The sequence below is a fragment of the Cydia strobilella genome, chromosome 23 (assembly GCF_947568885.1).
Source record: "Cydia strobilella chromosome 23, ilCydStro3.1, whole genome shotgun sequence".
Taxonomy (NCBI): domain Eukaryota; kingdom Metazoa; phylum Arthropoda; class Insecta; order Lepidoptera; family Tortricidae; genus Cydia; species Cydia strobilella.
The window spans coordinates 10,518,293-10,532,065 of NC_086063.1; the positions used below are offsets into that span (position 1 = coordinate 10,518,293).

Here is a 13,773-nt window from a genome sequence, read left to right on the forward strand (position 1 = left end):
TGGGCTGAGTTATAGGACTTTTTGCTTTTGATTCTTTTAAAGAATAATAGCAATTTTCCATTAAATGTCTATACAATTTTCTTTTAAAGAAATAAATTATACATTTTATTAGGTATATGACATTTATCAATATTTTTAATATTACATTTGTTACAAATAATTATTTAATTACATGAGGTGATTAGTCAAACCCGTTCGTTATCGCTTCCGGTGCAAAAGTGCCCATAATGCTCACGGCATTACCCCGCTGCATGGCTATGGACAGCCTCCTAAATAAAAATATATACTAAATTTTAAACTGACATCTTTCTTACTTGTATTATAAAAATATAAAGTTAGCTTTTCAAGTAGAATTATAATCTTATATTATAAAAGGTGATTCAATTGATGATGGCAATGCAGTAAAGGAAATAACAAATTAGGCCTTACAAAGACTATTGATTGAGACAATTACTCCCTGGAATTCACACATCACTTAACACAATGGAATCGTTTTGCAACATTATAAGTTCTCGTTAAAAAATGCTTTACCTTTTAAGATCTCTTCACCCGTGCGGGTCTTTAACTCTTTATCCTGTGATGTTTCTTGAACATTGTAAACGAATTAATGTTGTAGTGTTTCGGATCTTCTTTAAGCGCCACTTGCACCATCCCACTAATCCGGGGTAAACCTGGAGTTACCATGGTTACCAGTACAATTTGACATAGGGTTAACGGTTTAACGGGTTAAATTTGCGAATTAAAACTTTTTTTACTCTACCTATTTTCTTCCACTTGCTATGCTGGCATTAATTTATTCCTATATCTTTATTAAAATTACAAAAACATTAATCCTTGTATTGGAAAGGCAGAGAATTGGATGAAATAAATACACAAGTTGACTTTGGCACACATGTGATAAAAAGTTTGTTTACCTAGTTCTAAACCAAACCTGTTTCTTATCTCGATGGTCTTGATGTTGATTTATACCTTATACTTGAAACTTAATGCATTATTTATTAGTCTGTTCTGTACGAGTATTATACTCGTTTCAATCGCATTTGTTACTGTTTTTACAACGTTTGATATTGCTAATCACTGTCTTGTCTTTTTAGCCCAAGAAGTAAATTAATACTGACAACAGTGACTGATGCTTTATAAAATAAATAAATATTATAGGACATTTACACAGATTGACAGTCCCACGGGAAGCCCAAGGAGGCTTGTGTTATGGATACTCAGACAACGATATATATAATATATAAATACTTAAATACATAGAAAACACCCATGACTCAGGAACAGAAATCTGTGCTCATCATACAAATAAATGCCCTTACCGGGATTCGAACCTAGGACCATCGGCTTCACAGGCAGGGTCACTACCCACTAGGCCAGACCGGTCGTCGTTTATGGTTCAAGGTGATTGTTTTGGTTAGTCCATTCTATCTTTTACTGGAAATTCTGGCTAGCTTTCCCAGCTTTTTGGCTTTTTTTTTCTTTTTTGGCTTTTTAAAAGTAACGCCACGCCGCCAATGTTTTTACGTTCGCATTTATAATATTAGTATGGATTAGTGGAGGGTTGAGTTAAGAATGTAGTTCAAACTTGTTTTAAATATTTATATCTGGACGCTCTGTACGCTTTGGATCTGAATTGCAAATCCAGGTGTTAATTTTATCGGTTTCACTGTGTTAAAATAAATTGGCGTATTGAATCGTTCCATCACCCACCGTCACCCACGTCCACACACGTTAATTAACACTATTTCTGTACGGACGATCAGTTGCACAGTTTACAGCTTCTCCCGGCTGAACTATCTTGAACCTTATGTCCAAGACATAAGGTATACCAGTGGACGTTATGGCGCACCGTGACCGGCGGTAACATTCCGCAGGCGGTTGAAGGATAACATTATACAGAGTGATTTCACTTTGTAAATACATTTTGAATTGGCCCGGGTCTATTAGCCCGAGCCTGTGACTTCGTTTTGAGTACTGAGTATTAAGTTTTTCTCTACAATATGTAAATTTATCTTGGTTGGCTGGGTAGGTTTAATTGTTTTAGATTTAATTAACTAACGGAAATTAAAAACAACCATCTCTCCGCTTAGTACACTACCGTACCGTATATTTAACGATAATCATCCTTTTAGGGGATTAATTCCGGGTTAAAAAGTATCCCATGTTTTATTTCAAAATAAAAACTTTTTGTTTCATAAATATCAGCCATTTTCCATTCTCCCGTTTTTAGTGATAGAGCAAAATACACCTAAATGTATAAACAATCTTTGACATTTATTATATTAATCCATAACATGTTGCAGCCTGGATATTTTTCATTATTTCCACAGTATTATCATACAAAAAGTTATTACACCAATGTCATAAAAGAAACTTATCGCAACTTACTCAGAGAAAGTGAATTTGGCCCTAATGATCGGTGACTTTCGATTGAATTTTTTGCACAGATTATTACCGGTGATTGTTCCATGGCACCCATAGCCAAAGTTTCCAATGAGTCATAGCTGAGTAAAATACTGACATAGATAACTGGCTATACGTAAACCTAATTACAATATCAGAAAGTTCAGAAATGGTCAGCAAAGAGTGTTGCTGATACTTTGACAAGCATAGAATATCCAGCGATGATTGAAGTACTAACAGCAATACAACTGACTTTTGATAGACCTTACATCATTGCAATAAGGTATACGGATGGGCAATATCATTGATGATGGTGGAAGCAACAATTTAAGATAATGATCTTTTTGCTTGCCCTGAAAAATTCGCGCAAAAAACGCACCTAGATCAACGGTCCGATGACCGATGTTGGAATGCGAAACCTATTGCTTTGAGTATAAATAAAGACCTTACAGGGACTGGCACTTACGTCATAAAGAGACGCGTTGATATTAAGAAATTTTTAAGAAGGGCATAAGCGCCAATGGCTCTAAGGTCTTTTCTTATAAAACTAGAGTTTATATAAACCATCGGTACGGTATGCGATAGGTCGTGTATCGTCAATGGGCCGCATTGAACTTGAATGAGAGTCTTATAAAACTATTATTAAACTTAGATAGCACGTGTGGATCTGAATGGGCCCTAACCTGCAGGACAACTATATGAGTTGAATGAAATGAATGTAAACTAAGCGAGCAAAATGTCGGCAAATAATAAACAAAGCGCATAGAACTTTAACCCATTCTAATGTTCTAACGATCATTCGGGGTTCGTCTTAAAATAATTTATATTGATAAATGGGAATGCCGTGGTTCTGAAATCTGAAGTAACAACTCAAAAGTTGTTAAAGTGGAATTGAGAATTTTCTTTTATTTGGAAGTTATTTAACCAGATAACTATTTCATGATTTAGGCTCTATAATTAAATAAATTCACAGGCAGTTTCTAGGCAGATAAATTGGTTCTGACGATGAAGACATTATCAAATCTTAACGTACTACCTACTACCCCTACATATCTATCCTGTCCATCGGTTTACGTAAACTCCGAGTTTTATATGCAACTATAAAATATAGAAACACAGTGCGACCTGTTGATCCGGATATATAGCCATTAACAGCCCAACTCTAACAAAGCAAGCCCTTGCACAGGTGAAATGTGACACGAACATAAAGGCACAAAGAACATTAAGGACAGAACACGCAAAAGGCCATCGGAATGGAGGAAGGTTTTAAAGTTAACTTATTGCGCGTTTATAAGATCTGCGGCGCAGATCTGCGAGTTTTCCGAGACAAATAGGGAGTCACAAAGGTTTGAGATGACGTGGTGCTGTTGAGAAATAGTTGAAACAAACGTAATTGTGTGGGAAATGCTGCTCAAGCTTTATTTATACCCTTATTCATAAAACTTAACAAGCATCTATTGTATAGGTAACTATTAACATATTGTCTTTAAACATACACAAATGTCAACGTGACATGTTATAAATGAATTGACAGGAATTGAGGTTTGCAGGACGCAGTTAACCGCTACTATTTTATAATATATATTATTATGTATAAAAACAGCCTTTCTTATTGTTTGACTAATTATTGACAGTGGCCAATAAATAATTAAGAATATTGTAGAATGTACAAAATATTGCTTTTCCAGTGTTTCCATTTTTACTTAACTGATCCTTGCATTGTTTTTGTTTACACTTAAGTTCCTTACGGGTCTTTCATATAAATTTGATCCTTAGTTACGCATTGGACTTTCAGAAATCCTGTTTTGCAACATGCTTTGGTAGGATTAGTGAAAGAATTGTAAAACTTCCGATTCTCTTCCCAGTTTTGTTTTCGTTCTCATTTAAGTCACTGGGTTTTAAGATTATCAGACATGTCAACAAGCAGTGCCAATAAAATGAATTTGCAATTGGAACTGGAACCAACGTCGTCACTACGACGAGCGTAGCTTTACGTTCTGGCAAACGGCCATTGGCAGTTTATTTTTCATTGAAATCCGTTGCATGTTCTGCTTTGTTTTTAGAAGCTCACATCTTCCTCAGGTTTTCAATTGCAAAAACATCTTTGTTTTCTGGAATATAAAGCTATAATTTTAATTGATCTTAGCAGGGAATTATAGGTCTATGTAAACGTTTTGTTAATCAGCCATTGTTTAAATCGTTTACTAATAGACACATGTTGCCAATTATAGTTCTGCTGTACAATACCTGCGCGGTGACATCACATCACTGATCTATTGTAACTCGTTAGGCATTCAGGATGGAGATGGCGTTTTGCATTCTTAGGTGATGGTTTTCTTTTGTTGGTTGTCAGGTAAATGACCGATGACTGCCTAGCTTTGTGATCTTTTTTAAATACCTGCTGGAATTAGTCGAATACGAATAGTTTTGTCTTCGTATTGTATCTTCTAAATATTTTAGATTTTTGGTGTAACAACATTTCTGTGCAAACATTTCTGTTCAAAAAGACTGCATATTTGGTGTATAGACATAATAACCCTGTCACCAATTGTTGTTGTTGTTCTTCCTTTTTGCCATCAAAGTCCCACCGATATCAATCAGCTAACTTCAAACATGGCTGACAATGGCTCCCGATTGAGATGCGCGAGAGCACCTCGACGGGAAGTCGATATAAATACCGTATCCCCTTATAGCACTGGCAAGCAATCGCCTTAGGCCAACTAATGTAATATTGATCCCTAATTACTCATTGTCGTTAAGAATCTCGAGGACACAGGTATTGGTAATGGTTGAACGCTCGCAAGTGGTTGAAAATATAGTGATGTTATTCCAATTGGAGTGCTAACAGCAAATATCTTAACTGTCCATTGGTGGACCTTATGTCTTTCAATAAGATTCATGAATTGTCAGGTAAAAGTGTAAATGTGAGTCGTAGGCTCAGGCGATCCAGTATAAGTGCAATCTTTGAATACACATCTTTATCTTGTGTCACACAAAAACTGAAGGTTAGCCGTTAACTTTTTGAATTTCCCTTCGAGCGCCAATCTAAATCTAGTTTACCTAGTCAATCTACTTGTATTTTTGTGTGTACAGACAGCTTGTGTAATTTCTAGACATATTATCGCTAGCTAAATTGTATATCCTGATATTACGGAGCCAATACTTGCTTTTACGCTTTACGCTTTCCGTATACTTTTCCCATCATGTTTATCTGCAGGATCGTATGCAAGGATCTCGGGAATATGCGTTGTTAGGGCTCGAGGTCTCATTACACTGGCAATAGAGCCCAAAATTGGCCTGCGCGTGATGTGAACACGGCCTCGTGTCGTGACTCACGTAGCGGGTTCGGATCCCGGTCTCTCTTCGGTGCTGATTGCTGATTGTCGTTTGGGGGATTAATGGTGCGTTTTGCTATTTCCAGCGTTGTAGTCATCGGTGAAATGTGTGGTTGTGCTTTAAAGTTCGGATGTGCTTGGAAGCATCAGATCCTACTTGATCGATCAGTACTGCTCATGTTTAGTATTTACCTTATAATCGTTGTTTATTTTTCTTGCAAACCGTTATTATAATAACAACAATCTTAAATCAATTCTTTAACATGGTAGTGAATGAAAACAGACTTAGACAAAAATGGTATTCGTTCATTCAATTCTGAGAAATAAAAGTGAAATAACCGCAACGAACCATATAAAAAGGTCAGCCCTCAATACCAATAGACTCAATACACTGTTCCCAGAAGTCAAATTATCCTTATACTTCACAATGACGTCTTCGTTCAATTGAGTGAAGGACTAATTTATTTCTGAAATTGTACCAACAACATTTGTAGACCTTAAGTCATTGCAGGAAGGGTTTACCAACGTTAGTTCATTTAGCTCATTAGGAAGCTCAATTAGAGTTCGACTCAGAATTAGGTCTTGTAGCAATTTGTATCAGGTTTGTATGTTATGCAATTGAGACCCACATATCAATGCTACGAGTACGATATTTATTTTGTCGTCTTCCTTTTTTATTAAATTTGCCTTTTTGTAGTTGTTAAACATTCATCTAAGTCATTGTTAAAAAATTGTTACCTATTAATATTTTATTGTAGTCTCAACAAGTATTTTCGGGAATTTTCTGAAACAAGATATCTGAACATTTTTTTCAATTTTGCATTAGTATAGTTTTGTATTTGCGTTTTCTTGTAAATCAATGTAGTTACAGTAATAGAGTGTTTGTAACGGTCGTAGATTTACCATCCTGTATGTTTTACAATACCGGGTGTGGCCTATAACACGAGCAAAAATGTAAACCGTAGGCTGTAACCTAACCAACATTTCCGTACATGGCGGTTCATGTAATTCTATTCTAAGTTCAAATTTCTTCAATTTTATACCTCGAGTTATCAACTACCCGCCGTGTACTGATTTGTTCAGCGACTTCTAAAAATTATGAAGTCTAGACTTTCTATTTTTCATACAAATTAAATATGTATTACCTTCAATGTACGCTATCATCAGTGTAATTGACATGTAACAAAATTCGCAATACATTGCGTCTTAGAATAAACTTTAGTGTTCTAAAAATTAAAATACAAGTTATTTTTAAAAGCAGCTGAGCAAATGTTGGTTAGTTTGAAGAGTACAGCCTACACCTACAGTATACATTTTTGCTCGTGTTACAGGCCACACCCGGTATCTTTAATATTCCATATTATTTTTATATTCCACGAAGAATGTGGTTGTTGAAGTTTTTGAGGAGTACTCATACATCTAAATCTGACAGGTTACCATTTTCCTGTTAAACCTGTTAGAATTACCGTTAAGAGCTTTTCCGTGACTCGTGCTAACCGATGAGATGCATTCTCAGTGAGCTTATGATTATTATGCTTATAATTTACCTGTGCATATGTAATATGGCTTTATTTCGAATAAACACGCTTGAGATCTAATCCAATCTGTATCACTGTATGTCTATAAAATTTTAACCTACTGGTCATTATAATTATTACAAACAAATCATATTATATTTCAAAGAAAAATTCATTCGTCGTTTCGGAACTACACATGGGAACTTCCTCATGTGACCCATTTTAATTGCTTTTGCATAATTATAACCATCCACTTATGAAGCATACAGTTTTGTCCCTTTCTTACAAATACATAAGTCAAAATGCCAGATAAAAACAAACGATTCATAGTTAATTCAGGCCAGTAACGCGTTTATGAATAACGCCATAAAGTATGTACTTATTCGCTTTGCGATCTTTTGTTGCTATAAAGATGCGTTAGATATTTTCATTAATAGTGCACCTACGTCAATGCACTTGAAGTATCGATTACAAATGCACAGGATCAATTGAGGATGTGGGTCGACTTATAGACTGCAAGAGAATTGTTACAAACAACATCCTTAACTGATCATTTAAGACCTTATCTCGTTGTATTAAGGTTTACGAATGGTGAATGAATTGTTTCCACGATACGGGCGTTGCAGTATGATGCAATCAATTTAGTTTGAGATTAGTGTTAAGTGATTTTAGTATGTCAAATGACCTAATCTCGTAGACTGTTTACTTTGACTCTTGACCGATATGATTAAATGAGAATTTTCTCAACTAGTCTCTTTTTTACCGCTACGTAATGGTCATTAATCATTATCTCATTATGAAACAACATTTTCATAATTATTTCTGTAACTAAGAAATTATCAAATGTTAAAGGATGGTCCTTTATGTACCAAATCTGATTCGAGGAGACGATTTTCGTAATAATGTTATGGAATTAAGTACATCGTAAATCGTAAAGGCTGTCTTTTCGTTTGACAAGTTCGGAAGTTACTACTTCTATTAACGGATTACGGCAGATACTTTTGCTTCTCATAGTTCTCATGCTTTTATGAGTTTTTTATATCCTTAGATCGTTAAAGATTTGGTTTGTTCGTTACTCTTTCTGTGGCTTTATTTTTACCTTTTTCTTTTTTTATTATTTTCTCGATAGTTTCGTTTTCTCGTTTAAGATTGATTTTTAAAAGTGCCATCAAGGTTGCTTTTCCAATGTATTTAAGGTTTATGTTTTGTTTGTTTCTTGTGTCAGTTTACGCTATAAAACACTTTATGGACCATTAATGCTGGAATCAATCATCCTAACCGTGTTGGTGATATAGGTTCAGTGATTTCTGGATTGTGATTTTATTTTTACAGTATGACTTCTTTAGCTGATCAAAGTGATTATGACTGGCGTGATGACATCTGTATTACTTTTTATTTCTTGATTATAATTAAGGAGATTATTTGTATCCTCCTTTAATGAGCTTGTGAGAATGTAATATAATATCTGCTTTGTTAAATACTGAAGCTAAACGATTGTTAAGATTTTAAGTATGAAGGTCTACAAAATAAGCGAATTAATGAAATTAAATTGACTTTGGAAACTACATAAGTAGGTAGTGTATCTATGTGTACAGTCAGCTAGATAGTTGACCCCTGCTAGATTGTCAACTAGTTACTTGAAGAAGGACTGAGATGAATATTCATTATTTTCTCTTAACCCTTTCACCGCCAAAAACGTCAACTGACGTGCGCGGCTCGGCTGCAGCTCAATATCAACCCCCGTGCGTTCCGACAAGATTCACAAGCTTGATTTATATTGCAACTACTAAAATTGACTATTATAAAATAAAATAGATAACATACACTAAAGAAAAACGCGGCTAACGTCCTGACCACTAGACCACCCGGCCACGGCGTTACCCGTCCCAATCTTTGAAAGGCTATGCGCCTTTGATCAACTCTTAAGGGTGAGGGGGGTGGGCTTGGGGGTAATTTACTATTCCCGTTATTTATTTTTGTAAGTTTCTACAGTTAACTCCCAGTCCATGCCCTGTTTTCGATAAGGAGAATTGCAATCTAGGCCGTGTTTACATTCCGACCAGTTGTAAACATGTATTGTTTTATGTTTACAGGATCGGTGTTTTGTAAATTTCTAGTTAAATGTTTAAGAGTTTGTATTTATCTGTAACAATTTCATATATTTTAAATAGGTAAATTATAAATTTAAAAATGTTTATCATTCTGCGTATAGGCCATATGACATTCTGCATTATATGAAAAAAAAAAAACCTGTGTCATTATCATTACCAAGTTCCGTGTGTGATTATAATCTACGAATTTATTTAAAATCTTAAAGAGGTATGTTATGATTCGTGTTCGTATTTTGCTTCTGATGACATCAATATCAATCATGAATTAAGATTAGCTAAATCTCTCCCCATATTCAAAAATCAGCTAAAACTATACTTTCTATCTCTGCCTTAAGTTGCCATTTTATATATTGTATATATGCTTGTATAAATATATATTATATATATATATATTGTATTGTATATTTATTTGTGTGTTAGGTTTCGTTTTAATACTTATATGTATAAGTAGTAATTGTAGTATGTGTGTTTGTGTTTAATAGTCTCCATATTTAGCTCTTTGCACTACCTGTTGACTTTTGTATGAGTTCTACATTTCCTGCTACCCAAAGGTTGTCTGGAAGAGATCGCTTTTTAGCGATAAGACCGCCTGTTGTTACCTGGTTCTATTTTTTCTTTAAATATTTCTTTGTAGTTTTACATGTATGTAAAATGTATAATTTTGGTGCAATAAAGAATATTTACTTACTTACTTACTTACTTACTTACTCCGTACATAGTGACTTACATGAAATAATTTCACATCATTGTATCTCTTCTTATTTCTGTTTACTGTCATCCTATCTAAGTGGATTTGCACAAGTACCAGTGCTTCTTGGCTTCCAGTTATGTTTACTATATCCCCGTTGTGTAAACCTTCCTGTACCGGCGCTGTTTGATCAGGATATTATGACATGTGTGTTGTAATGATTGTTTTGCTCATGGTCTTTCTCTCGCTTAACGGTGGATGTAATGTCTTTAATGGTTATGTTGTTTGAATCATGGCGCAATCTGGTGTTTCTTTGGTGTCTTACAACAGCAACAACATATTGTTATATAAAATAAAAAAACATAGTATGCATATACATAGTATGCACGGGAAAAAGTACAATCAGATTCTTAGATATCCTTATTAAGTTGGTTACATTCCTCATCAATAAAAAAATTATAATCAACGTCAAAATACATATGCCTTAAGCGAGGTTTAGACTAGCAAGAACTTGCATGCAATTTTCGTTACATTGCGGTATCTGATCAAACTTTTGAATACAGTTTACCTCAGTAGTCGGCAATGTAACTTAAATTGCATGCAAGTTCTTGCTAGTCTAAACCTCGCTTTAGATTTTACGAACAACACGAATGCTGTTGATAAAGTCATCCGGTGGGCTGTCGAATTTATTCAGTGCTCAAAATAAACGTAACTAACTTCTATTATCTAACATAAAAGAATAATAGCAGTTATTTAGTATCTAAATAGGTACTTGTACAGTAACATAATTACAGTAGGTAGGCAAAACGGTCCTCTATGATAAGACTGCTCTATCGTGATCCTATTCGTATAAAACATGTATCACGTTTTACTTTTTATATTCTTATAATGTTTAGAATCCTTGAAATCTTTTGTGACAAGTATATTGATTTATTTATTTTTCGATCTTATAGTGCTATCTGAAGTAGTAATTCTTAATCAAAAGGGTACTTATTGTCGGTTGTCAATAAGGCGCTATTTCCATATAGCTTCAATTTGAAATCAACCTTATTGACAAGCGACAATGTGGTACCTTTTGGTTGAAAATGTCACATATAACTATTCCTGTAATTGTCTGCTAATTATTCAAGCCACATCGGAATGATGAGCATTTCCCTCAGTTCTCTTGCTTCTATTATGATGGGACACAAACGTGTTGACGCTCTGTTCTGTTCAGAATGGGATGAGATCATCGCTAATTTATTAACACTATTGCACTTCGAATAGCGACTTATGGCTTCAGTTTCACAAGTAACTTGTGATGTTTTTCATCCGTAAGACTAGATGACTTATTGCGATGATGAGTATTTGCGGCAAGTTTTTGTATTAAAGCAGCGTTTTAAAATTATGGTAATGTTGTTTTAAGAACCAGATATTTTGAGATTATATCTCACTTGAATTTGCAATTTGAGTGACGTAAGATTACAATTTACCTTTATTAGTCTAGATGAATTTAGTTAGAGATGGGTTAAAGAAATTTATGAAAACCTAGCGAGTTTCCATAGATTTGTGTAAATTTTGTAAGTTTTGTTTCCTTTTTTATAAAAACCACGAGGGTAACAAATAAGCGTACGGCTGCTGATGTTAAGCAGCCACCGCAGCCTATGGACATTTGCTATTCTAGTAGTTGTTAAGTGTGAACAAATAAAAGATAGTATAAATTTGATTTATCTTAGTTTCGATTAACAAACACTAACTTTTGATTCCCGGTTATACTTTAATGAAATTCAGAATATGCAATCAGGATGGAATAGTGACATATTATAAAACTATTGGTATTTATCACAAATTATTGTATTATGGATTCCTTTTAATTTCATTTTCCCAGTTATATTATTCAATTACCTTTTTTCGCTTCTTGAAAATGATCGTTTAAATTGTCAATTTTAATTTGTCCTATTGTTTTTGTGTCATTATGTCATTCTGTTGTTTCCTTTTCAATAAAATTGACGTCTGTATGACTCATTTGAGTAACAAAATATGTTTAGCGGTTAATAAAACTAGATTGTAACAGGATGGTTCTTTGCTTGTGACTAAAAATGTTAAGAACATTTGTACTTGATTTAGTTTCTTCTATATTTCCTTATTGGGTTTTTATTAAATACACGTATAAGTTTATAGTCAGTAGTGATTCTTAACGAACTGATGGTTTGATTTTGGCTTTTGATTCGCAATATGGACTGTTATCTTTTTTCCCCTGGATTCTTCCGTTAATTTTTGCACTTGAGACATTATGAGAGGTGTTACTCGTGGTAGGTACTGGTAGCGTTATTGGTAGTTGTTATATTTTATCACCAACAAAATTGGCAACATAAAACAAAAATCTTAATTCGTGTATTTTGTTATCGTTCCTCAGTGGTCAATTTATGTACTTAAATTATAATGATTACGCACTGTCCCACGTTATCCGTGCGGTTGTTATCAGCTTGGCATTGAACTCTTTCCGCGGTGACAACATGTAGGCATGTTATATATTTAATTTTAGGTACATTTGCTCTATTTCCTTGTACAAATGAGTTGTATAGGAGGGCCACTATTCGATTAGGTCCGCGAGGATCAATTCTCTATTTTATAAATTAAGCTCTGTCTTCCTAGGCGGTGTCGTCATATCGCCGCCGTCTCCATACAAAATAATACGGCTAGATATGGATGAAGTAGTATTTTGTATGGAGACGGTATGAATAAGGTATGACGGCACCGCTATCCTACGAAACCAGAGCTTGCCTCGGTAAGTAGCATTTGTTTTACTTTTACAAGATGGCGCTGAGGATGTTTTTATTGATTATTATTTTTAATTTATTGGTGACCAATAGCGGTCCATACTCTTTTTGACAGTAATTATGTGATATAAATAAATGATAGTATTCATACAATAACTATTCTTGTTCTGAAATGACAGATTGTCGAAATTATGAAACTGTCGTTTTAGTATGTGAAAATAAAAACAAGAACGAAGAGTAATTGTACAGAGAGTATGATCTGTTATTAATAATTTGTCTAAAAACAGATGTTAATCTAACGTTTTTGTCATATCCTAACATAAGGTTTTCTGTACAGGAGAATCGAAACGAGAGGGTTCATCCGAAGAGCCAACGGCGACAGAACCGGAGTCAGAAACTACTGATGCCAGCAAGGACCCGCCCAAGGACACCAAGTAAGTCTACATCAACACTCTCCACTGTCAATTAACAGTGTGAACAATGTGGAATATGACCTCGTCTTTCTAAACGTCCTCGACTTTTTTGAATGCTCATCTTGCAACTTACCTCACGGGATAGATTTGCATTCGGGGTGTTTTTTTATTAGGGGTATAGGAAGCAAAGGAGCAAACGAATTGCCTGATCTAACTAAGCCAATCTTCGAATTTAAACTGTTGTGAGACATACTAACATTAAATCATTTTACGGTTTAGACTCACTTGTTTTAGTCACTCGCGCGACATGTTTCGGAGAGCCTAGGTCTCCTTTCTCAAGCACTAATAGTGCGAGCAGCGTTCACGACGACCGTGTATTGCGTGTGTGTGTTGTGTATTGGTACGCAATACACGGTCGTCGTGAACGCTGCTCGCACTATTAGTGCTTGAGAAAGGAGACCTAGGCTCTCCGAAACATGTCGCGCGAGTGACTAAAACAAGTGAGTCTAAGCCGTAAAATGATTTAAGCCAATCTTTGAAAGAGAAT

The 13,773-nt window shown here is 34.8% G+C and overlaps 1 protein-coding gene across 2 annotated transcripts in view; it reads left to right on the top strand.

The window, feature by feature from the left end:
- LOC134751865 (rho guanine nucleotide exchange factor 1-like) overlaps positions 1–13,773 on the top strand; it is a 97,418-nt gene that overhangs the window by 31,472 nt on the left and 52,173 nt on the right. For both annotated transcript variants that reach the window (XM_063687387.1, XM_063687383.1), the window contains exon 4: positions 13,151–13,247. In XM_063687387.1, coding sequence (XP_063543457.1) covers positions 13,151–13,247 — 97 coding nt within the window. The remainder of the gene's footprint in view (positions 1–13,150; positions 13,248–13,773) is intronic.